This window comes from Entelurus aequoreus, linkage group LG27, assembly GCF_033978785.1.
Source record: "Entelurus aequoreus isolate RoL-2023_Sb linkage group LG27, RoL_Eaeq_v1.1, whole genome shotgun sequence".
Taxonomy (NCBI): Eukaryota; Metazoa; Chordata; class Actinopteri; order Syngnathiformes; family Syngnathidae; genus Entelurus; species Entelurus aequoreus.
In genome coordinates, this window is record NC_084757.1 from 14613900 (window position 1) to 14641005 (window position 27106).

At 40.3% G+C, this 27106-nt stretch overlaps 2 protein-coding genes across 2 annotated transcripts in view; one reads left to right on the forward strand and one right to left on the reverse strand.

The window, feature by feature from the left end:
- ppat (phosphoribosyl pyrophosphate amidotransferase) overlaps positions 1-27106 on the forward strand; it is a 44832-nt gene that overhangs the window by 8711 nt on the left and 9015 nt on the right. Inside the window, exons 3-8 of the mRNA XM_062038995.1 lie at positions 17984-18050; positions 18154-18360; positions 22124-22236; positions 22306-22451; positions 22524-22596; positions 22681-22832. Of these exons, the coding sequence (XP_061894979.1) occupies positions 17984-18050; positions 18154-18360; positions 22124-22236; positions 22306-22451; positions 22524-22596; positions 22681-22832 (758 nt within the window). The remainder of the gene's footprint in view (positions 1-17983; positions 18051-18153; positions 18361-22123; positions 22237-22305; positions 22452-22523; positions 22597-22680; positions 22833-27106) is intronic.
- The window catches only part of si:dkeyp-117h8.4 (uncharacterized protein LOC572032 homolog), a 39744-nt gene continuing 20175 nt past the window's right edge, over positions 7538-27106 (reverse strand). Inside the window, exons 9-10 of the mRNA XM_062038993.1 lie at positions 24230-24309; positions 7538-7570 (exon numbers count right to left, since the gene is read on the reverse strand). Of these exons, the coding sequence (XP_061894977.1) occupies positions 24285-24309 (25 nt within the window). The 3' untranslated portion in view covers positions 7538-7570; positions 24230-24284. The remainder of the gene's footprint in view (positions 7571-24229; positions 24310-27106) is intronic.

Sequence of the window (27106 nt, forward strand, 5' to 3'; positions counted from 1 at the left end):
CTGCCGAGCTGTAGACAGTACAGACACTCAACAACGGCACATTATTTGCAAATTATAATTACTGGTTTTGAAGAAAATGTTTTTAACCCAATTAGGTGAAATGACATCATCTCCCATGGCACACCAGACTGTATCTCACAGTACACTAGTGTGCCGCGGCACAGTGGTTGAAAAACACTGCTCTATATGACAGAAGTGCTTGCTGTTTTTAGGAATCTGCTGCAAAAAGTCACTCCCAAGTTCGGAAGTGAACTCCTAAGCCGGTCAAAGGTCATTTTTGGGCAAGAGAGAATAGATCTGGCCTGAAATAATGATGTGTCCTCACACAGGGTGTGTGATTTAATTTCAACCGTACTTCCTTATGACCATACCTGACTCTGCTCAATGCATTGATGTGAATTATTATTTGGATTCTGATTATTACCTGTGTCTTTGGAGGAGCATCTTGTGATGCCATGGAGCAAATTGAATGGACGTCTATGATCGGAATGTGATCCGACTCTTCTTTAATTGTCATGTTGCCACAGTCTTTCCGTTTCAATGGTGTCGGGAATGTGTCGTCTGGCGGCGAGAAAAAAGGAGAGAAAAGAAGGATTTATGCAAAATTTTGTCAGAGGTTTCTGTCGGCAGTCACGTCATGAGGGACCTCTTTTGTCACGTTGACAAGCGTCCCACTATAATCCATGATTTCATTAGGAGACACCATGTCAAATCATGGGATTCGGAAGTCGCCAAGTTTTACGTCCCAAAGGCTTGTGGACGTCATGTGACGTACAAAGTCATTGCAAAACCAAGCACATGTCTAACCTTCATCCTCCGCCTTTCTTTTCCTCCCCCTGTTGATGATGTCAACATGCGCTCGACTATCTTCACAGGAGCCTGGAAGTATACAGAAGATATTTATCAGCATAAACACAAATTATTCATTTTTACAGCTGTTTTTTAGCATAGTTTATCTGCATTTTTAAATTCTTCAAATGTTATTTGGGTTAAACTGTCAAAGTACCAAAACAAAATATTTCTACGGTTTCCAGGCTGAATTTCATTAGTCGAACCAGATTTGTTGTGCTGATGAGTCCTCATACACAGGGTTTTCGCGGGTCATTAAGTCATCAAAAGGATTTAGCGAAAATTGAGAGCTTAGATGGCATTAAAAAGCATTACATGTACAGAGGTAGTTTTAAAAATTTGTTGCGGTGAAATCACACATGCTAATTACAAGTCGGCGATTAAATGCAGGCAACAGATGACCGTGCCAAGTTTCTTTGATGTGACCAAAAAAGCAACTTCTGCCATCAACCACGACGCCACCATATCTGGCAGCTGCTGCTACCACTACTTAAAAGTAAATGAAAATAATTCCTCAGATTAATCCAATTATAATTCACCAGAGAGTAACAGTTAATGTAAACTTTTCAACTAATAAAGATGATCAAATACTTATATCTTCTAACCAGACAGTTGTAAGCTTTTGACTATACTGTATATAATAAATATCTGCAGTAGGACATGTGAATTGAATTTGTTTTAAGTGGCATTAAAAAGCATTAAATTAGATTTGCTGATACCTGCGGAACATCTAATACAGGGGAAGTTAACCCTGTGAAAGACATTGACTGTATTTGTTTTAAAAAGTACTATAGTTCTACAGCATTGCAAACTACAAGTACGGTGGTACCTTAACCTACGAGCACATTGCGTTCTACGACCAAGCTCGTAACTCAGAATACTTGTATCTTTAAGTAACCCCTATTGAAATGAATTGAAATCAGTTTAATCCGTGCTTGGCTCTTGCAAAACAGCACAATAACATGCAACATGCCTTTTAACTTTTAGATAATAAATATTGTTCAAGACAATAAAATACAAATACAAACAAATACAGTACAGTCATTTTATGAATGCAATGCGGCAAGGTAGATAATGTCAAATTCCTACGGCCAGCATTCTCATGATCGGGTCACTTGTATTTTGAAATACAGTAAAAAACAATGTAAGCATGTACCTCTTCAGATATATGCGCGATATAGACTTTATAAATGATATGAATTTGGCCGAGAATAGAACTCTTGAATGTAAACAAAGGTGGGCGAATTAATACAATTATAGACTGAAACGATACAAAGTCAATTATTAGTACATGGTTGATACTTCAGTGGTTAGATCAATATTTTCTATGATCAAAATATTATTTTTGTTATTGTTTAAAAACTCAGGAAACATTGAAAGTCAATGGAGACAGGATGGCTTTAAGATTTAAATAAAAAGTAGCAAATAACTTTTTGTCTGATTAGAATTGTGTTAAGAAATTGAATTATTCATTGATCCTAAAAATTTTTAAGTGTCAGCATTGGTATGACCAATAGTGTCCCTGTAGCTACTTAGTATTGGATCAATAATAAACAATACATGTATAGTATCCAAAAAACTGAAGAATAAGTGTTTATTATATTTTAACAGAAGTAAATGGTAAAACAGAAAGTTACCAGATATTAACTGTAAATTAGCAAGTAGAAGAATAATAGTTTGGACAAAATAATACAACAGAAAATGACAATTTGTTACCGCATACGTCAGCAGGGAAATTAGGAGCCTTTGTCACCCATTTTTAAATGCTTCTATTCTTAATTATATACTAAATAATATATTGTGATATATGTCATTATCGCAGGAGGTTGCAATATAGATTTAAGGCCATATCGCCCATCCCTAGTTTCCAACCAAGTTATTTCGATCTCTAGCCATAAGCTAGTTAGACTGGATGTTTTGGGGCGGATCTTATGGCATTCACTGTGACCTTTTGTTACGCCATCTAGAGGTTCGTAGACTCGTAACTTTAGATTTAATATCATACAATAACCTAAGGGATTTCTTATCTCAAAATACTTGTAAGTGGAGGTACCACTGTACAATAATAAGTACATGATTAGATGTCAAAACCTAAAATGCAAAATACAAGTAAATGAAGTAAAAGTTACTTGTAAAAAATAAAACATGGCATGAAAATAGCCTCTTTTACACAGCCTCAAACATTTTTGCCAGAACGTTTCTGCCCTTTTCGCGTCAACGTCATTTGTACAGAATGACGCAGAAGAAAAATTGTGGACACAGGTGCTGTGCTCACCTGTTAGTCGGTGCTGTAATTCCAAGTGGTGACTACTTTCTGTTTTAATCCCTTTTTCTTCCTTTGGCATTGCTGTAATGCCAATCGGTGAAAGCGAATCAGAGCTGCAAGTTTTTTCCTCCATATCCGTCACCATATCAGCCTTGGTTGAAGAAATGTCCTCATGGATCTCCAGCATAGAAATTGGACCTAAATCCGCTTGGTGGTCTGTAGCCCTGCGATTCATAATGGCGTCCACTTCGTCGTAGAACCTCATGAGACGTCTCGGGTCGCCCTCGTCAGGCTTACCCTTCTGTAAGGAGCGGTAGAGGTACTTGAGGTTCTTGTACTTGGTGTGGCACTGCTTCCAGTCTCGTTCAATGCCCTGTTGCATGAGCCTGTTGGAGATCTGCACAAAAATGTCCCTCTTTCTGGTCGAGCTCTCTAGCTGGAGCCGCACCCGGTCGTCGGACCAGACCCGGATCAGCGCTCGCACCTCCTGGTCGCTCCAGTTACGGCCTGTGTCGGACACGGTGACCACATGGAACTGGCCGCTGCTGGGCATATCTATGGCAGTTACATTTACACCAAATTAACAAACATTGAAATATAAAATGCATATTTTTTTGGCCTCTTGTCCAAATACAACTGTAGGTTTTTCTCCGTTTTTAAAAATTAAGCATTTGGAAAACTCACTCCAGAGTTGAGCATTTCAACCCTCCTGGCTTCAGTTTGTGTGCGGACAAGTCAAATGGTTCGTTTTGTTTTGTGTCATAAGAAATGCGTGACATTGTGTCTTGTTTTTAAACCTCATTTAACAACATCCATCTATTTTTTACCTTTCGAGGTCTCGGGGCGGCTGAAGCCTATCCCAGCTGCATTTGGGCGGAAGGCGGGGTACACCCTGGACAAGTCGCCACCTCACCGCAGGGCCAACACAGACAGACAACCATTCACACTCACATACACACACTAAGGCCAATTTAGTGCTGCCAATCAGCCTATCCCCAGGTGCATGTCTTTGGAGGAACATTCAATTATTTACTTGCATGTATTACTTGATTTCGTGTAGCTGCACATGCGCGCTGCTATAACAAGCATGTGCAATTTAAAAATATATATATATATTTTCTGCGTAGATTTTAAAGATAATGAACCGGTACACATCATTGTGCACTTAATATATCACTATATTGATAGACAGAGGTGTTATAATGCCGCCAAGTCAGCTGTGGCTTTTTTCGGGCTTCTGATTGGACAAAATGTGCATGATATCCTGTGAATGTGTTTTCGTGTGGACAGTGACAGAATGTGTTTTTGAAAAATATCCATGTTCATGTGGACATACCGTATTTTTCGGACTATAAGTCGCAGTTTTTTTCATAGTTTGGCCGGGGGTGCGACTTATACTCAAGAGCGACTTATGTGTGAAATTATTAACACATTACCGTAAAATATCAAATAATATTATTTAGCTCATTCACGTAAGAGACTAGACGTATAAGATTTCATGGGATTTAGCGATTAGGAGTGACAGATTGTTTGGTAAACGTATAGCATGTTCTATATGTTATAGTTATTTGAATGACTCTTACGATAATATGTTACGTTAACATACCAGGCACGTTCTCAGTTGGTTATTTATGCCTCATATAACGTACACTTATTCAGCCTATTGTTCACTATTCTTTATTTATTTTAAATTGCCTTTCAAATGTCTATTCTTGGTGTTGGGTTTTATCAAATAAATTTCCCCAAAAAATGCGACTTATACTCCAGTGCGACTTGTATATGTTTTTTTCCTTCTTTATTATGCATTTTCGGCCGGTGCGACTTATACTCCGGTGCGACTTATACTCCGAAAAATGCAGTAGCCTAGAGCAGAGGTCCCCGACCTTTTTGGAACTGCGGACCGGTCAACGCTTGAAAATTTGTCCCACGGACCGGGGAGGGGGCGGTATTTTTATTTTTTAAATTTTTTTTGTCATTAAAAAAATACAATCGTGTGTGCTAACGGACTGTATCCCTGCAGACTGTATTGATTTCTATTGATATATAATGTAGGAACCAGAAATATTAATAACAGAAAGAAACAACCCTTTTGTGTGAATGAGTGTAAATGGGGGAGGGAGTTTTTTTGGGTTGGTGCACTAATTGTAAGTGTGTCTTGTGTTTTTTATGTTGATTTAATAAAAATTAAAAAAAATTATTTTTATTTCATTTCTTGTGCGGCCCGGTACCAATCGATCCACGGACCGGTACCGGGCTGCGGCTCTGTGGTTGGGGACCTCTGGCCTAGAGTACCTTGAACGCTCCAATTAACATCTTTGTTTAGTTGACCAGTCTCCTATAGTTGGCGCGTACATGGTCTAAAATGCGACAAGCAAGTTCTCTAAAGATTGTCATTTAAATCTATGGTTGTAGACAACCTTCTTATGTGTTTTATATCAACTCAACAAGAGTGTGAGTAGTCAGCATTCAGCAGTTTTATCTACCTCCTGAATGTGCTTTAAAATGTCGGTTGTGGGATGTGCTGATTAGGGATATACGATAATTGCTTTTTTGCTGATACCGATATCAACCGATACCGATATATACTGTCGTGGAATTAACACATTATTATGCCTAATTTGGACAACCAGGTATGGTGAAAATAAAGTCCTTTTAAAAAAAAAAAAAAAAAAAAAGATAAATAAATTAAAAACATTTTCTTGAATAAAAAAGAAAGTAAAACAATATAAAAACAGTTACATAGAAACTAGTAATTAATGAAAATGAATAAAATTAACTGTTAAAGGTTAGTACTATTAGTGGACCAGCAGCAGGCACAATCATGTGTGCTTACGGACTGCAGCCCTTGCAGACTGTATTGATATATATTGATATATAATGTAGGAACCAGAATATTAATAACAGAAAGAAACAACCCTTTGTGTGAATGAGTGTAAATGGGGGAGGGAGGTTTTTTGGGTTGGTGCACTAATTGTAAGTGTATTTTGTGTTTTTAATGTTGATTTATTAAAAAAATAAAAACGATACCGATAATAAAAAAACGATACCGATAATTTACGATATTACATTTTAAAGCATTTATCGGATGTCCGATAATATCGGCCTGCCGATATTATCGGACATCTCTAGTGCTGATCAATCCGCCACCGATCAGTATCGGACAATTTTTGTGAAAAAGTAAGTAATGCCGATCACAAACAATTGACACTGTATTCATTTTTAATTTCCGGTTGACAAGTGGCCTATGTGTCTCACAGTGTGGAGATGTTTCCCTGAGCTAATATTAATCACCTCAATTATTGCATTTAAACTACACTTCTTAGTTCAAGTATCATCACTGGAGGACATGACTAAACATGTTACACATGAGAGCTAGCCAGGAGCAGGCATGCTACTAGCTAAAACTCAACTTTAAACACCAGGAAAGTCAACTTTAGATGACTGTAGATGGAACCACGTGGCAGCAGGAAGTAAGCTATTACTAACAGAAAATGAACAAGTCAATTAATAATAATCTGGAGAGAGAATAATGCGAGAATAATCACCAAAATGATTCCCGGGCGCGGCGCCGCTGCTGCCCATTGCTCCCCAAGGGGATGGGTCAAATGCAGAGGACAAATTTCACCACACCTAGTGTGTGTGTGACAATCATTGGTACTTTAACTTTAACTTTAACTTAACTGTTGGTGTGCCAGCATTGTCACAGTCAATACACAACACGTAAGAGGAGGGTGGATCAACTATAAATTAATGGTGGTGAATGATCTATACTACAGTGATTAGGTTAATAATTTTATTTTCTCAAAATCATGTTTTGTTGTTTTTGTTAATCTTTACAAACTCAGTGAATAAATCCCCCGACACAGTTGGACTTTGAGGGCCAAAACCAAAGGATTTAAATGTGGAATAGAGAGTATAGTACAGCTTTTGTTAAGATATTGTGTACTATGGACTTTGTTTTGCTCAAACAATTGTATGTAATAAGAGAATAAGGAACAAGTTTAAATATTGTGCTATTGGTAAACTGTCAATAGGACCCACCATAAACAAATTGAAAAATGTATAGTTAATACATGTGATATGTATTGATATCGAGCGATCTTATACACTGATAATCAGAATCGCCAGCATAAAAACCTGATCGGAAAAATCATAGTCTGTTGTGCTACTCAGTTGCTGGTGTGACACTTGCCGTACTCTTTACAGTGAACTCATTAGGGTTATTAATGCTGACTAAGCAGTTTGCTTCTTACCGCTTTTACAACGTAAAACTGTTGGTGCTGTATTGTGCAATATACTTTGCTTTAAGGTAAGTAAACACCAGAGATAGAATTACAGAGTCTCGGTAAGAGAGGTGGTTGATATTGCAAGCTTTGACTTGTTTTTTTTTTTTACCTTGTCCTTTCCATTTTGGATCAGTGTCGCCGTCTTCCTCGCAATCATCGCTGTTGTCATCTGGGAGAACAGAAGTAAAAAATAAAAAAGACACAAGCGAACAAAAATCACAATCAGTGAGGGATGCTGGTTTGCATTTTTGAGGCAGTATGGTAGTATCAAAGACGTAACAGAGGAGGGACACTCTAGGGATGGGTAATGGTTTACATGTGTGCAGTCGGGCTGCACAGCTTTGAGAAAAAAACTAATTGCGATTTTTCTCATTGTGATTCGATTTGCAATTTTTATAATTTATACATACACAGTGTTTCCCATAAACTGCGAAGATACCTGTGGCGGTGGGGGCGTGGCTGTGGGCGTGGTCACCATGACATCATCGAGTAATTTGCATAATTTACTACAATGATATGATTTTCTCTAAAAAAGCTCAAAAAATGTATACTTACTAATTAATAATAACAGTTTTGTTTTAAACGTCCATCCATCCATCCATTTTGCAATATAATTACAACACTTTTTGTACATATTTATATACAGATTTGAACAATAAGTTATTCACTGAAATATATTTATTAATTGTGGTTCTTACAAAAAATATATCTTATAAAAATATAAAAGCTAAAATGTCTCTTAAAGCTCTGCCCCTTTAATTAGTGCATACTAAATAATTTAACTTTAGCCTACTACTACAACCATATTATTTTCCAGCAACATAAAGTGAAACAGAGGCAGAGGTGTCCTGCCACAGTCAGTAACAAATAAACAGAAAACAGTAGTGGTGGTAGATAGACACAAAGCTTCATCAAACATCTGATCCACTGAACAAAGAGCTCCAAAAATCTTGATCCTACAGTTCTCTTTTGTAAAGTAAATCTGAACAGCCGATATGGGCATCTACATCAACTATATGATTTGCCTGAGAAGCTGGACAGGACAAAAAAAATAAATTAATAAATAAAAAAATTTAAAAAATACTTTTTTTTTTTTTTTTTGTGGCGGCCTTAATTCTTTCGTGGCGGGACGCCACAAATAAATGAATGTGTGGGAAACACTGATACAAATGCATAAAACTGCACAAATAAGTGAAAGAATATATGTTACTTTTATACTGTCAATTGACATATTCTTGTCTCAAGGTGCCACACATTAGAACATTATGCAATAATTTACTTTCAAAAATATTTGGCCTTAAGCGGGCAGACTCAGAGCTTTTGTCTACATCCTGCTTTTAAACTGAAGAACTAACAGTTAAAAACTATACAGGGTTTACAATGTAATGTAATGATTTATTATAATAATAATGATAATGCAAGTAACCATTTAAAAGATATACACTTATTTCTCGTTACTGTAGAATTGTTTATCATTGTACTGTAATTGGGAGGTAAATAACTTTCCATCCATCCATTTTTTCCCGCATCTCCCTCTCGGGGTCGCGGTGCTGGAGCCTATCCCAACTGCATTCGGGCGGAAGACGGGGTACACCCTGGACAAGTCGCCATCTCACCGAAGGGCCAACACAGATTGACAGACAACATTCACACTCGCATTAATACACTAGGGCCAATTTAGTGTTGCCAATCAAGCTTTACTAAATATACAAATAAAATGGACTCTTATTTCTGTAAGCAAATCTTTAACTTAAATATTGAACATCTTAAAGTGCATTTTTTCCCATTATAGGGACGTTGTCTTTTTGTTTATTGCCAGGCATTCCCGCTTGTTCGTGTTGATGGCCGTGTATTTTCCACTCAATTAAATATTACCACAACGGGACATTTGTCTTTGTAATCATATTTTTTTCCTCCTAATTTTTGATAATTAGCAGCACTTCTTACTGGCGAGTAGTGAGGCTGCCTGTGCTTTCTGTTTGGGTAAATGTGGTGCTCCACCCACCAAAACAAAGATTGTAAACGACTAAAAAGAGGGTTCACTGCGTTCAGTTAATTCTACTGTCAAATATACGCACTCAGGTGCTGGGAGCAATCCAAAGAGCGAGATGTCTTTCTCCCTGTTTGAAGCGAGAGGCGAACAAACAAACAATTCTGATCGGTGAACTTGGCTGTCACTCAAATGCCAGTGACGGGGGAGAATTTAAAAATAACTCTGCCTCTTGAAGTTATTTATCACACTATATAAACCTTGGTGTCAATTAATCGTACAGCCCTAGTATGCTGAAACTGATGACTGATGTTGTGTTAAGGTAACATTCAAGCACTTGTTGCAGGTGGCTGAGTCTGCATTCATTTAGCACTGAAACTAGGCACCGACAGCTACTTTTTTGTACCGTCTTTGTACTACCGTGCAGCTGTGAAGGACCTGTGCACATGTTTAAGAAGAACATAATAAAAGTTGTTTAAAGCTGCTACAGACCATTTGGATGAGTACACAGACTCATAGACCACTTCTTTGAGGATTGCTGGGCCAACTTGCACCAGGGTTAGTTATAACGACAAGCCTTGTTAACAGCTAAGCTAAAACACATTAGGAGGGAGAAAGAAGTGGCTTTCAGAAGTGGAGACCGGGGCAGCTATAAGAAGGCCAAGCACCAATTTAGCAGGGAGGTGCCAAATTCTAAATTGAAGTATTTGAATAGACTGCAGCAGTTCGCTGCAAACGAGTCTGCTCCTGTGTGAAGGGGACTTGGGCAACTTACCAACAACAAGCCTAAAGCCCCCCGGAGAGCGGCCCAAAGCTTCTCCTGCTACCCCCACTCCTTCTATCACAACACAACCTCCAACCAGCAGAGTTCATACCATCAACGTCTACTGCAAAACGAGTTATCTGATTACGGTGTTTTAAAGGCAGAGGTGGATAATCCTGGATCATCTGTTTTGTTAATGAGGCTGATACTGTTGTGTACAAAGCAGCACACATACCATCATCAATCTCTATGACGACCTCGCCTTCAGACTTTTCTGTCTTCTCGCCATCAAACAACTTCCCCTTCACCTCCAGAGACATGTCGTTCAGGCCACGGTCCATCAGGATGGCCTCCACCTCGTCATAAAACTTCATGTACTTCCCCGCGCCGCTACTGCCACTACTTCCGTCGCCCTCGTGGGCGCTCTTGGCCGTCTTGTAGTCGTACTTGAGGTTCTTGTATTTGGTGCGACACTGCTTCCAGTTGCGCACCACCCCGAACGTCCGCTGCATGTGGCGAGACATCTCTTGGAAGATGAACTTGTTGCGCAGCGTGCTCTTGAGGCGATCTCGGACGTGGCCGTCCGCCCACACGCACAGCAGGGCGCGCACCTCGTCGTCCGTCCAGTGGCGGCCGCCTTCCTCCGCCACGCTGACTTGGGTCTTGACCCCTGTTTGCCGACACGTGACTTGAAATTGTAGCTCAATAGTGAATGATCATCACAGCAGAACCTTTTACCTTCCGGCGTGTGAGCCGAGGAGAGTCCTCTTTGCTGGTCTGTCCCTGCCATCGTCCTCCCATCCGCTGGGGGCCTCGTGCTGTCCAGTCTCAGGCTCCTGCACTTTGCCCTGCAGTCCCTCCAGCTACGCACCACGCTGAGCCGCCTCAGACGCTCTGAGATCAGATGGAATGTGACTCTGCTCTGAGCCCCGTGCTGAGCCACCACCTCGTCCCACGCCGAAACCAGAGCCAGCACCTCCACCTCCCCCCACGGCCTCACCGTGGAGCCTCCTTCCTCTTCTTCCTCCTCTTGTCCTCGTTGCTTCTCTGCTCCTCTCTCCATGTTTTGAGCTGACCTGGAAACGCTTTTATCCCCTCCTCCACCCTTTTGAACCCGTCTGTCTCTGCTGCTCGGTTCCCTAGGCAACCAGGCGGTTAAGCCCGAAAGCAACGCCTCCATGCAGGAAAAGCAGCCTCACCACTGGCTTAAGCTGTGTGCAGAGGGGGCGGGGTTGAGCGTGTAATCAGAGAAGCAGCTTGGTGAAAAGACTGCAGTGAGACGACTCCTCGTCTATGTGGCAGCTTCTCAGCACACCACTTTTTTTTAAAAGCCTTTTATTCCCTCGCTATTAAACTTGTTTGCTTTGCCCCAAGGCTTGGCACACATCCTACTGTTGTAAATGTTCATTCATGTTTAGTCCTGCAGAGAAAGTAGCAAGAGTGCACTTATATTTCAAATACACATCATTCTCCGCCATTCTAAAACACTTAGACACTTTCCTTTGTTGCAGTTAACTCCTTTCCTAAATCTGTGGTTATAATACATTTTTTCCTCTTTGCTATTACTTATTGTAAGCCAAAGTACATTCAAAACATCTACTGAATATATTTGAATAGATATTCTGTGTGGAGTTTGCATGTTCTCCCCGTGACTGCGTGGGTTCCCTCCGGGTACTCCGGCTTCCTCCCACCTCCAAAAACACGCACCTGGGGATAGGTTGAATGGCAACACTAAATTGGCCCTAGTGTGTGAATGTGAGTGTGAATGTTGTCTGTCTATCTGTGTTGGCAACTTGGCCCTGTGATGAGGTGGCGACTTGTCCAGGGTGTACCCCGCCTTCCGCCCGAATGCAGCTGAGATAGGCTCCAGCACCCCCCGCGACCCCAAAAAGGACAAGCGGTAGAAAATGGATGGATGGATAGATATTAAACTTGATCATCAACAAGATATCAGAACCGCTGAAGTAACTTAGCATTTCAAACGGGAAATTTCCAAGACAAAAGGAAAATAGCTGAAGTAATACCGATTTACAAGACTGGAGATAAACATCAATTTACAAATTATAGACCAGTTCCATTATTCCCACAATTCTCAAATTGTTAAAACTATTGACAGGAGATTAGACAAATTAGGGCTGGCCGATATGGCTGAAAACTGTATTTTTTTTTATATTGGTCAAAATCGATATTTTCTTAATGACCTATGGAAAATATGGATCAGTAGACAAATAAATTGAATGTTACCATTTCTATTTCAAATGTAACCTTCCTCCGATTATAATCCCTCTCAGCTAGAAAGGAAAGGAAATGTCAACACAACCATGGAAAACCCCGAATCAATGTCAACAAAATTCTATCACAATAAACGCTCAACAATAACCTCTTTAAATTTGAGGTGCAAAAATAAGGAATACATAATAAATGCTTAACAAGTGTAACAAAATAGTACAATGTGTGAAAATGTGAACCTGAGAAGAAATATTTTCTGCAGGTTTAGTACCAGGAAGATACGGCTGTGTGACATTTAATTCGGTCTGTTATTCTTATTTAAGTAACTAATTTTTTTATGCAGTAATTATTTAAATGTTAGTGGAATTAATTACATTATTATTTAAAAGTAGCACATTTGTTATATTTTATTTATTTTATTCATACAGTCCTGTACCTTAGTTCCTACCTGTTGTTTCTGTACATCCGAATAGAGAATGGACGAGGGTTGAAAATAAATTTTGAGTGCGGCGAAGGATTATGGTCCGTTTGGAAAAAAAAATACGCAAGAAATAAGCAACTCCTCTCTAATGGCAGTCTTTGTTTATTTTTCAATCAACACAACCAAAATACTTTCCATCTATACAATTTTAACGAGGTAAATAAAACAGAAAATAACATGGTGTGTGTCTGAAAAGGAGCAGGAAGAAGTAAAAGCTTATAATGTCCTGCCCCATTACTCAGATATATTAATCTGATTATCAACAACAGAATACATGTTGACATTATTTAACACTTTTCAATGAAGATAACTTTAAACTAGTCTTAACTTTAAAGAAATACACTTTATACATTGCTAATGTGGTAAATGACTATTCTAGCTGCAAATGTCTGGTTTTTGGTGCAATATCTACATAGGTGTATAGAGGCCCATTTCCAGCAACTATCACTCCAGTGTTCTAATGGTACAATGTGTTTGCTCATTGGCTCAGAAGGCTAATTGATGATTAGAAAACCCTTGTGCAATCATGTTCACACATCTGAAAACAGTTTAGCTCGTTACAGAAGCTACAAAACTGACCTTCCTTTGAGCAGATTGAGTTTCTGGAGCATCACATTTGTGGGGTCAATTAAACGCTCAAAATGGCCAGAAAAAGAGAACTTGAAACGCGACAGTCTATTCTTGTTCTTAGAAATGAAGGCTATTCCACAAAATTGTTTGGGTGACCCCAAACTTTTGAACGGTAGTGTATATATATATATATATATATATATATATATATATATATATATATATATATATATATATATATATATATATATATATATTTACATCCATGAATACTCAAGATAAAATGAAATACAAAAATGACATAAACGCTCATTATTTAATCAAATAAAGTTTAAAAAACGTGTTTTTTTTCCTAAAACGCCTCAACTGTGTTTAACCAATCGGCATTTGACAGCACAACCCACTGCTCAGGACCTTTTTAAAAGTCCCTCCTCCCCGTCAGAAAATAAAAATAGCTCCTGTGGAACTAAATTTACTTGGGTAGTTTTTGGTGGAAACAAGGGGGAACTCTTATTAATGGGAAAGTTCCTGTGGTGGAAAAAGGCATATAGTCACATCTGAGACGTCGCTTGTGAGTTTTTGTCCCACATTAGAAAATGATAACAGGTTTTCCGCGGGTCATTAAAAAGCATTAAGTCATTAAATGGATTTTGCAAAAATTAAGTTCTTAAATGGCATTAAAAAACATTAAATTCAATGTCCAGAGGCATACAAAAAAGTATACAATTGTAGGACTGGGCCGGTAGTCAGGCAGTCAATCACACCGTAAATGAAAATGAACGGCGTGGCGAAGTTGGTAGAGTGGCCGTGCCAGCAATCGGAGTGTTGCTGGTTACTGGGGTTCAATCCCCACCTTCTACCATCCTAGTCATGTCCGTTGTGTCCTTGGGCAAGACACTTCACCCTTGCTCCTGATGGCTGCTGGTTAGCGCCTTGCATTGCAGCTCCCGCCATCAGTGTGTGAATGTGTGTGTGAATGGGTGAATGTGGAAATACTGTCAAAGCGCTTTGAGTACCTTGAAGGTAGAAAAGCGCTATACAAGTATAACCCATTTATCATTTATCATTCATAACTCAATAACTTAGGTACTTCGATACTTTGCTACGTCTGTCTGTGTGTTTCTTTTTGTTGGCTGCGGTTTTCAAAATGAATAAAGAGTTCTTGTTAGGTCTGGTCCGAAAGCGTGAAAAGTGCTGCCTCAAGACGGCAAAAAAAACTGCTTTGGGGGCCCAAACTTTACCATGTCACTGTGTAGTCCTTGACATCATGTCATATTATTAATGAAACTGAGCTTGTTTCATACACCACTCCTTTATTTCAGCTGTCTCCAGTTCAACAAATACGAGCTAACTTGGCTAACATTAGCAACTCTCGTGACGCAGGGACCTCATGTGACCTACCGTGGCCTAGGATGGACAAACAAAACAATCCTCACAAGACCGCAACTCTTAACTCTTAAATTAAGGGCCGCATACAACCCTTTAAGATTGTCAAATTGGCTCGCCAGACCTTTCCAAATAATTTCTTTTAGACCTTGAACATCGAAACTGGAGCCGCCATTATGATGTGCTACACTGTGTTCAAATTACCGTTAGTCTCGATCTATACAAAGTATTTCAATGGTTGGAATTTGCACTTTTGAGTGATATGCAAATTATTACGGGAATCTGCATCACAGCATCTCAGATGAGGCACCAAGCTGTGTGGGTGGGGTCTGTACCCAGTGTTTCCGTCCTTGACACCCACGGAAGCAGATTTTTACAACAAAGTTCTACAGAAAAGTTGTTTTTTTTTACCCATTATGTTCATATTTCACCGTGTTTGTTGCGTTTCGCTTGATTGTAAAAGATGTCGATCAAGGAGACTGCCTGAGAAGTGATAGAGGAGCGACGTTCATATGTTGTTAATATTCAGGGTTTTCTCATTCATAGTTTAAAAAAAATTCAATGCCGTTTTTCGAGGTGGTTGGTCATAACAATTTTAGCATTCAATGAGACATTGTTGTGAGTTGGCTTAAAAAGCAACAATCCAAGCAAGATGAAGCGCCGCTCTGCAAGAGTTACTTCAAAACATAGTTATTCAGCGGCTAACGTCAATCCACAGTGTTTTAGCTTCTTCTAAATCACTAATCCTCCCCTTCATGGCAACAAATAAACTCCGTTTTTTACAAGTATCATCGCTGCAGGACGAGGAATAGCTAAACATGCTTTACTACACACTTTGGGATACAATAGCTAACTGCTAACAGCAAACAGGCGCTCCTGAATGTAAACAAATGCCACAGGCATTGACTGTAACGATACAAAGTACAAGAGCTGTATATAGTAGATACTACAAAGATAACATCAATTTCTTTTATTATCACAAAATCTTTTGTCATTTTTATCATGTATAAACTCAGGACATACACTTCTGGACACAGAGGAACTTTAGTTATGGACAATACAGGATCCTGTAACTACTTAGTATTGGATTGATACCAAAATGTGTGGAATCACTCAAAACTAATGTAAAATATCCAAACAACAGAAGTAGTAAGTGTTTATTACACTTAAAGGCCTACTGAAACCCACTACTACCGACCACGCAGTCTGATAGTTTATATATCAATGATGAAATCTTAACATTGAAACACATGCCAATACGGCCGGGTTAACTTATAAAGTGCAATTTTAAAATTCCCGCCACACTTCCGGTTGAAATACTCCTTTGGATATGATTTATGCGCGTGACGTCACAAAATCCACGGAAGTGGTTGTACCCCATCGACCCGATACAAAAACCTCTTGTTTTCTTCGACAAAATTCCACAGTATTCTGGACATCTGTGTTGGTGAATCTTTTGTTATTTGTTTAATGAACAATGGAGGCTGCAAAGAAGAACGTTGTAGGTGGGATCGATCGGTGTATTAGCGGCTAAGTACAATACTTACTACGCCTAGCCGATACTTGCCGCCAAACCCACGGATGAAGTCCTTCGTCGCGCCGTCGATCGCTGGAACGCAGGTGAGCACGGCTGTTGATGGGAAGATGAGGGCTGGCTGGCGTAGGTGGAGCGCTAATGTTTTTATCATAGTTCTGTGAGGTCCGGTTGCTAAGTTGCTAAATTAGCCTTAGCGTCGTTAGCAACAGCATTGTTAAGCCTTACCAGGCTGAGAATTTTAAACCGGGTAGTTACATGTACATGGTTTAATAGTATTGTTGATCTTCTGTCTATCCTCCCAGTCAGGAGTTTATTTCTTTTGTTTCTATCTTCATTTGAGAACGATGCTATCACGTTAGCTCAGTAGCTAAGTGTGTCACCGATGTATTGTCGTGGAGATAAAAGTCACTTTAAATGTCCATTTCGCGTGCTCGACTCTCATTTTCAAGAGGATATAGTATCCGAGGTGGTTTAAAATACAAATCCGTGATCCACAATAGAAAAAGGAGAGAGTGTGGAATCCAATGAGCCAGCTTGTACCTAAGTTACGGTCAGAGCGAAAAAAGATACGTCCATCACTGCCTCTCGAGTTCTTCACTGTAACGTTCCTCATCTACGAATCTTTCATCCTCGCTCAAATTAATGGGGTAATCGTCGCTTTGTCGCTCCGAATCTCTCTCGCTCCATTGTAAACAACGGGGAATTGTGAGGAATACTAGCTCCTGTGACGTCACGCTACTTCCGGTACAGGCAAGGCTTTTTTGATCAGCGAGCAAAAGTTGCGAACTTTATCGTCGATTTTCTCTACTAAATCCTTTCAGCAAAAATATGGCAATATCGCGAAATGATCAAGTATGACACATAGAATGAATCTGCTATTCCCGTTTAAATAAAAAAAATTCATTTCAGTAGGCCTTTAAAGTGTATAAATAACATGTTAAAACAGAAAAGTAAGCTGATATTAACTGTAAATGAACAAGTAGATTAATAATCCATTTTCTACAGCTTGTCTCTCATAATTTTGATAAAATAAGAAATGACACAATATGTTACCGCATACGTCAGCAGCCAAATTGGGAGCTTTTGTTTACTTGCTACTGAAGGAGAAGTTGTCTAGTATGTTCACTCTCTTATTTAATGGCAAAATTGTTCTTTGATTCCGATAAGAAACATATGTTTAATGCATCATAAGTTTTTACGTTAAAATAGGCTCCAGCACCCCCGCGACCCCGAACGGGACAAGCGGTAGAAAATGGATGGATGGATTAAACCAACAATGAAATTTTTTTGTGGTCCCCTTAATTTTGAAAAGTATCAAAATACATTTTGGTACCAAAATATTGGTGACAGGACAACCCAAGTTCAAATTGTGTAATGTTACAGTGGCCAAAAATATTAAATATAAATTAAATAAAACCTCTGCCTTGTTTTTAATGAATATTTTAAGCCTACTATGCCACTGTATTTTAATGTTGATCATTATAAAAAAGTTTGAGAACCACTGGTTTAACGTCATGTGTTGTCAGTTGTTGTGCTGTACATTTTCAACATGATTTCAATAAAATTGTATAGTCTGTTATCGTTTGTAGTCTTAATATGTGCATGTGTGTAATTGTGTCTCTTCAGGGGTCAAGAAAGTGCCGGAATTGTTACAAGTGATGGCGCCAGTCCCCCAACATACACAACCCACAAGGTAACACCTCACACACACCTCACACACACACACCACATAAAACTCAAAGTAGTAAAAACCCCTCACAGCACCCCACCCCCGCTCTTAATGATGTGTTTCTCAGGGTATGGGCTTGGTGAGCACGGCCTTCCCCGCCGAGGCTCTCTCGAAGCTGCGCTATGGCAACCTGGGCATCTGCCACACTCGCTACTCCACCACAGGCATTTCGGAGCTGCAGAACTGCCAGCCCTTTGTGGTGGACACGCTGCACGGCAAGATCGCAGTGGCGCATAACGGAGAGCTGGTTAACGCTCACGGCCTGCGAAAGAAGGTCGGTCAAGACCCGTCGGGGCATGAGAAAAAAATTATGATTTTGTAATTTTATAAAGGGGAAACATTTAAAAATAATTGCATTACTTGTCATTTAAAAATAATCAGGTTATTGTATACTCTTGAGTGTATTTATATATAATAAAAATAGATACCGTACTTTCTAGACCATAGGCCGCACTGCCGATGAGCGGGTCAATTCAGGTCTTTTTTCACACAAAAGGCGCATCGGATTATAAAGCGCATTAAAGGCCTACTGAAATGAATTTTTTTTATTCAAACGGGGATAGCAGATCCATTCTGTGTGTCATACTTGATAATTTCGCGATGTTGCCATATTTTTGCTAAAAGGATTTAGTAGAGATCATCGACGATAAAGTTCGCAACTTTTGGTCGCTGATAAAAAAAAGCCTTGCCTGTACCGGAAGTAGCGTGACGTCGCAGGTTGAAGGGCTCCTCACATTTCCCCATTGTTTACACAAGCAGCGAGAGCCATTCGGACCGAGAAAGCGACGATTACCCCATTAATTTGAGCGAGGATGAAAGATTTGTGGATGAGGAAACGTGAGAGTGAAGGACTAGAGTGCAGTGCAGCACGTATCTTTTTTCGCTATGACCGTAACTTAGGTGCAAAGGCTCATTGGATTCCACACTTTCTCCTTTTTCTATTGTGGATCACGGATTTGTATTTTAAACCACCTCGGATACTATATCCTCTTGAAAATGAGAGTCGAGAACGCGAAATGGACATTCACAGTGACTTTTATCTCCACGACAATACATCGGTGAAGCACTTTAGCTACGGAGCTAACGTGATAGCATCGTGCTTAAATGCAGATAGAAACAAAATAAATAAGCCCCTGACTGGAAGGATAGACAGAAGATCAACAATACTATTATCAGGAGACACCGAACCAAACACTGGACCTGTAACCACACGGTTAATGCTGTGCCGCCTGTCGAAGCCTAGCAATGCTGTTGCTAACGACGCCATTGAAGCTAACTTAGCTACGGGACCTCGTCAGAGCTATGATAAAAACATTAGCGCTCCACCTACGCCAGCCCTCATCTGCTCATCAACACCCGTGCTCACCTGCGTTCCAGCGATCGACGGCGCGACGAAGTACTTCACCCGATCATCGATGCGGTCGGCGGCTAGCGTCGGATAGCGCATCTGCTATCCAACTCAAAGTCCTCCTGGTTGTGTTGCTGCAGCCAGCCGCTAATACACCGATCCCACCTACAGCTTTCTTCTTTGCAGTCTCCATTGTTCATTAAACAAATTGCAAAAGATTCACCAACACAGATGTCCAGAATACTGTGGAATTTTGCGATGAAAACAGAGCTGTTTGTATTGTGATACAATGTGTCCGAATACTTCCGCTTCAACCATCGACGTCACGCGCAAACGTCATCATACATAGACGTTTTCAACCGGAAGTTTCCCGGGAAATTTAAAATTGCACTTTATAAGTTAACCCGGCCGTATTGGCATGTGTTGCAATGTTAAGATTTCATCATTGATATATAAACTATCAGACTGCGTGGTCGGTAGTAGTGGGTTTCAGTAGGCCTTTAAGCTACAGCATTCTCTTAAAAAATCTGTTAAATATTGGGGCGAAAAGTCCGGACCAGTGCACCTTTTTCCTGATCTACACCAAAAGTGATTGGCCCATGCCCTATCCCTTGATTAAGTTTTACGTTCTTTGTACACAATCCTGGTGATTTAGAGGAAGAAAGGTTGATAGAAGACAGTGTGGACAAACTGTAAGAATAGATCAGTTTACTGTGTAGAATTAATGGATTTAATTAAAGGCCTACTGAAACCCACTACTACCGACCACGCAGTCTGATAGTTTATATATCAATGATGAAATCTTAACATTGCAACACATGCCAATACGGCCGGGTTAACTTATAAAGTGACATTTAAAACTTCCCGGAAAATATCCGGCTTAAACGTCGCGGTATGATGACGTATGATAACGGAAGTTATGGTACCCGTAGAATCCTATACAAAAAGCTCTGTTTTCATTTCATAATTCCACAGTATTCTGGACATCTTTTGCAATTTGTTTAATGAACAATGAAGGCTGCAAAGAAGACAGTTGTAGGTGGGATCGGTGTATTAGCAGCGGACTACAGCAACACAACCAGGAGGACTTTGTTGGAGCGCTAGCCGCGCTAGCCGCCGACCTCACCTTGACTTCCTACGTCTCCGGGCCGCCAAACGCATCGGGTGAAGTCCTTCGTCCTTCTGCCGATCGCTGGAACGCAGGTGAGCACGGGTGTTGATGAGTAGATGAGGGCTGGCTGGCGTAGGTGGAGAGCTAATGTTTTTAGCATAGCTCTGTGAGGTCCCGTTGCTAAGTTGCTAAGTTAGCTTCAATGGCGTCGTTAGCACAGCATTGTTAACCTTCGCCAGCCTGGAAAGCATTAACCGTGTATTTACATGTCCACGGTTTAATAGTATTGTTGATTTTCTATCTATCCTTCCAGTCAGGGGTTTATTTTTTTGTTTCTATATGCAGTTAAAGCACGATGCTATCACGTTAGCTCGTAGCTAAAGCATTTCGCCGATGTATTGTCGTGGAGATAAAAGGCACTGAATGTCCATTTCGCGTTCTCGACTCTCATTTTCAAGAGGATATAGTATCCGAGGTGGTTTAAAATACAAATCCGTGATCCACAATAAAAAAAGGAGAGTGTGGAATCCAATGAGCCAGCTTGTACCTAAGTTACGGTCAGAGCGAAAAAAGATACGTCCATCACTGCCTCTCAAGTCGTTCACTGTAACGTTCCTCATCTACGAATCTTTCATCCTCGCTCAAATTAATGGGGTAATCATCACTTTCTCGGTCCGAATCTCTCTCGCTCCATTGTAAACAATGGGGAATTGTGAGGAATACTAGCTCCTGTGACGTCACGCTACTTCCGGTACAGGCAAGGCTTTTTTTTATCAGCGAGCAAAAGTTGCGAACTTTATCGTCGATTTTCTCTACTAAATCCTTTCAGGAAAAATATGGCAATATCGCGAAATGATCAAGTATGACACATAGAATGGATCTGCTATTCCCGTTTAAATAAAAAAAAATCATTTCAGTAATTAATGGTGCAATAAAGCAACTGGAGCAGAGTGCAATACCTGGCTGCAACCAGCAGGGGCGCTGCTGGTTCAGGCTCAACTCGTCTGCTGTCTGAAACAGGGGTTTACCATGGCAACAAGAAGGAGCTGAGCCGGAAGGCAAAGCTCTCAATTTACCGGTCGATCTACGTTCCTATCCTCACCTGTAGTCATGAGCTTTGGGTTATGACCGAAAGGACAAGATCACGGGTACAAGCGGCCGAAATGAGTTTCCCCCGCCGGGTGGCGGGGCTCTCCCTTAGAGATAGGGTGAGAAGCTCTGCCATCCGGGGGGAGCTCAAAGTAAAGCCGCTGCTCCTCCACATCGAGAGGAGCCAGATGAGGTGGTTCGGGCATCTGGTCAGGATGCCACCCGAACGCCTCACTAGGGAGATGTTTCGGGCACGTCCGACCGGTAGGAGGCCACGGGGAAGACCCAGGACACGTTGGGAAGACTATGTCTCCCGGCTGGCCTGGTAACGCCTCGGGATCCCCCGGGAGGAGCTGGACGAAGTGGCTGGGGAGAGGGAAGTCTGGGCTTCACTGCTTAGGCTGCTGTCCCCGCGACCCGACCTTGGATAAGCAGAAGAAGATGGATGGATGGTAACGGGAGTGGACATAACGGGTGGTTTATGTGCAGGTCATGCGTCACGGCGTGGGTCTGTCCACCAGCTCCGACAGCGAGCTCATCACCCAGCTGCTGGCCTTGACCCCACCCATGGAGGAGCTGGACGCCCCCGACTGGGTGGCCAGGTTAGTCCTCCACAGTTATTCCACCAGCGCATTAACAGCCCGTAAATGTTTTTTTTGTTTGTTTTGTAGAATCAAGAATTTGATGACTGAGACGCCGACGTCCTACTCGCTGTTGATGATGTTTAAAGACGTCATTTACGCCGTGCGGGACCCCTACGGCAATCGACCCCTCTGCATTGGACGCGTCGTCCCCGTCTCCAAACTGCACAAGTCAGGTAATCTGTTTTTTTTGGTGTTTTTTTTACCTCACTGCTGCTGATTAGCTTGATTTGCTATCTTGTTTTCAGGCGGCGGAGAAGCGGACACCGAGGCCTGGGTCGTGTCCTCCGAGTCCTGCAGCTTTCAGTCCATCGGTGCAAAGTATGTCTTTATTATTCCTATACCGTATTTTATACTATTGACCTGAAATGAAGTGAGGCTGACCACGTTCTCGCCTCTCGTCAGGTATTACAGGGAGGTCCTCCCAGGAGAAATCGTCCAGATATCTCGACATGGAGTCAAGTCTTTGAGCGTGGTCCCTCGTCGCGAAGGGGACTTTCCCGCCTTCTGCATATTTGAATATGTTTACTTCGCCAGACCGGACTCCATTTTTGAAGGTGCCATAATGTAGTATTTTTTAGCAGTTTTCAATAAGCCTCGGTGTGTTTGACTTAGACAAAATTTAATGATCCACAAGGGAAATTGTTCCACACAGTAGCTCAGTTACAAAGAATGGAAAGGATAATGCACACAAGGGCACAAAAAAGTTTAAGTTTAGTTAAAGTACCAAAGATTGTCACACACACACTAGGTGTGGCGAAATTATTCTCTGCATTTGACCCATCACCCTTGATCACCCCCTGGGAGGTGAGGGGAGCAGTGGGCAGCAGCGGTGGCTGCGCCCAGGAATCATTTTTGGTCATTTAACCACCAATTCCAACTCTTGATGCTGAGTGCCAAGCAGGGAGGTAATGGGTCCCATTTTTATAGTCTTTGGTATGACTCGGCCAGGGTTTGAACTCACAACCTACCGATCTCAGGGCAGACACTCTAACCAAAGAGGGCGAAAACAAAAGTTTTAAAGTAGACTAAAAATGTACCATAGTAGCAATATAAAATATAACATGTAATATTTACATATTATATATACAGTATATAATATATACTGATTAATGATATTATATTTTTATATAATATATATACAATATATAACAAATCCCAATTACCATGTACAACATTACAGTATATGTAACAACTGCAGCATAAAATAAAGACATGTTTTCATGACATGTTCTGGTAAGCCCGACATTTTGTGTCTGTAGCTTTAATGCTAACGAGCTATGTTTGTGTTTCGAAGCACAGCATTTTTTTACACTGTAACTCCCAACTTGTCCAAAGTAATACATCGCAACGAGGTAATGTTGAGGATAGCCACACTAGCATAGCTATGTTAGCTACAATGCTAACATTACACTTTTGGACAGCAACATCACGCTCGGTTAGTTAACTTGCTGCGGAAAAACAGCTCGCACAACTGACGGTTGGCAGAGGCCCAGGCTGCGTTTTAAGTTGTGTAGAGAAGCCTGCTTTATGACAAAGCTCTGGGTGTATATACAGGGTGGGTGTCAAAAGTTCTCTTTCAGGGCAATTATGTTTACAAGTTCAATGTGTTTACATTGAACTTGTAAACATGAGAACAAGGTTTCTCATTGTCCTCCCACTGGGTTGAGTTTTTCTTTGCCCTGATGTGGGATCTGAACCGAGGATGTTGTTGTGGCCCTTTGAGACACTTGTGATTTAGGGCTATATAAATAAACATTGATTGATTGACTTAAACAAGTTGAAAAACTTATTCGGGTGTTACCATTTAGTGGTCAATTGTACGGAATATGTACTTCACTGTGCAACCTACTAATAAAAGTCTCAATCAATCAATCAATCAATTGATTTAGGGAACCCTTTAAAGCATGTACATGACTGTCAACATCAGGCCGTGACAACACAGACAACAGACCTATTCCTTGTATTCCGTGACGTGATTTCTTCCCGGAAGTGAAAACCAGTGGTGGTCAATCAAGGGGGGCGTAGATCTTCCTGTAAAAAGCAGATACGAGCCAAAAATTAAACTCTGTAATGGAATAGATCCCTACACTTTATCAAAAAAAGGTTTTATCGAGTGATGAAGGATTATCCGTCGGCCACGTTCCTAGACATATCGAACTATTGTGCTCCAGACGCCATTGTACACGACAAAGCAGATGGAAACTTGGAAAAGCATGGAGGTCTACAACTTCTTTCACGATGTAAAAGTGCTTTGAATCACTAGAGAAAAGCGCTATATAAATATAATTCACTTCACTTCTTTGTGTGTGGCTGGGTCAAGGACATTGGTATAAAGCAGGGGTGTCCAAACTTTTTCCACTGAGGGCCGCACACTGAAAAATCAAAGCTAGCAGGGGCCATTTTGATATTTTTTTATTTTAAAAACCAATACAATATATGTATAAAAAATATACATTTAGGCCTCCACTCAGGCTTGATCCCAGGGACCCCAAAGGGTTTTGGTAAAACAAATATTAGAAATGTGTCATTATTCAGTATTATTATTTTTATTATTATTCAAGTTTTAAATCCCTGGATCAACATTAGGTCTATCTGTCAATATAACGTTTTTAAAGATTTAAATTGTATGCTCTTTTTGTCAAAGAAAACCCTGTTTTTTTATGGAAAAAACACAAAATATGCAATATTTTCACCCAATAAAATTGTTAAGTGGAATATTTGAGATTATATAATAATTGGAGCCTTAAAAAAGGTCAATAACTCATAACACCATTGATTTTAATTCATTATAATTTTTTGAGCGATGACACTTAAAAACAAATCACACTAAAATTATTGGGGAACCAAAAGGGTCCTACTCATTAAAGTGTTAAAAAATAAATTATACATTTTTTTTTTAATGTTTACTTTTAACACAATAATCTCGAGATCAACTTCAGATCTATCCGTCAATTATAAGTTGTATTGTTGTTTATGATTTTTGTTTGTTAGTTTTAGGCCCTTCTTTAAAAAAAAAAAACAGCTCAATTTTTTATATGGCAAACACAAAATATGCAACATTTTCCCCAAAAAATATCTCAAAAGTGCAATATTTAATGTGACATAATTGGAGACTTGGATAAGTCAATAATTCATAATAACATTGATTTTGAGTCATTACAACATTTCCTTGTTATATTTCACCTGTTTGGTCTTTCATACCACTTTTTATGTTTTTAATTTTTTTAAATCGTATTTTAAAATGGGCCAAGGGGCCGTTAAAAAATTACCTGCGGGCCGCAAATGGCCCTCGGGCCGCACTTTGGACACCCCTGGTATAAAGAGTCTTCCGGATAAATAAGCATTGTTTTTGTTCGAGTAAGGTCATGATTTAACTCTGTGTCTAAGCGGCCATGTTTGTTGCTGTTGCACACGCTGTTTACGAGTGTGTTTTCCCCGTCTTTATCAAAATATAACCATAAATGTCAACGTTGTATATGTGCTGAAAGTTTCATTTATGATTGCTGCCTTTGGTAAAAACTGAACTCTTTTCGATTTTGCTATCATTTCCTTTCTTTTATTTAGACTCACCGAGTTGGTGCTTTTCGAAACACTCGTAGCAAACGTGTTCAAGAAATACAAATAATATTAAGTAGAGATGTCCGATAATGGCTTTTTTGCCGATATCCGATATTTCGATATTGTCCAACTCTTAATTACCGATTCCGATATCAACCGATACCGATATATACAGTCGTGGAATTAACACATTATTTACTAATTTTGTTGTGATGCCCCGCTGGATGCATTAAACAATGTAACAAGGTTTTCCAAAATAAATCAACTCGAGTTTTGAAAAAAAGTGCCAACATGGCACTGTCATATTTATTATTGAAGTCACAAAGTGCATTATTTGTTTTAACATGCCTCAAAACAGCAGCTTGGAATTTGGGACATGCTCTCCCTGAGAGAGGGGTGGGGGGAGGAGGGGTAGCGGGGGGGTGTATATTGTAGCGTCCCGGAAGAGTTAGTGCTGCAAGGGGTTCTGGGTATTTGTTCTGTTGTGTTACGGTGCGGATGTTCTCCCGAAATGTGTTTGTCATTCTTGTTTGGTGTGGGTTCACAGTGTGGCGCATATTTGTAACAGTGTTAAAGTTGTGTATACGGTCACCCTCAGTGTGACCTGTATGGCTGTTGACCAAGTATGCCTTGCATTCACTTGTGTGTGCGAAAAGCCGTAGATATTATGTGATTGGGCCGGCACGCAAAGGCAGTGCCTTTAAGGTTTATTGGCGCTCTGTACTTCTCCCTACGTCCGTGTACCACTCCGTACAGCGGCGTCTTAAAAAGTCATAAATTTTACTTTTTGAAACCGATACTGATCATTTCTGATATTACATTTTAAAGCATTTATCGGCCGATAATATCGGCAGTCCGATATTTTTGGACATGTCTAATATCAAGATAATAATTAAATGGGAAATAACAAACCTTTAACGAAGTGATCACCGGAAACTTGCGCGTTCTTAGACTCTGCTCCTTTGGACTGGAGTGCGTCGTCTTGTAAAATCTTGCATTGTTCCGCCCTTCTTGATTACCTCTCGAGGAACTCTGAAGAAACTTGTATCCTCTTTGCGATTTGAACTAGGGATGTGCGTATCGATCCTGTGGTATCGATATATCGATACTCACACGCTACTCATTTGGCATCACTTTTCTAAAAAAAGTATCGATATAAACCAAAAACCGGTGTGTGGGGGGTGCAAGCATCACTTTCAGATGTTTTTGATTACTTACTTAAGCTTACTATGTGCTGGGACACCCCTGTACCTGGCAGAGTATAGAGCTG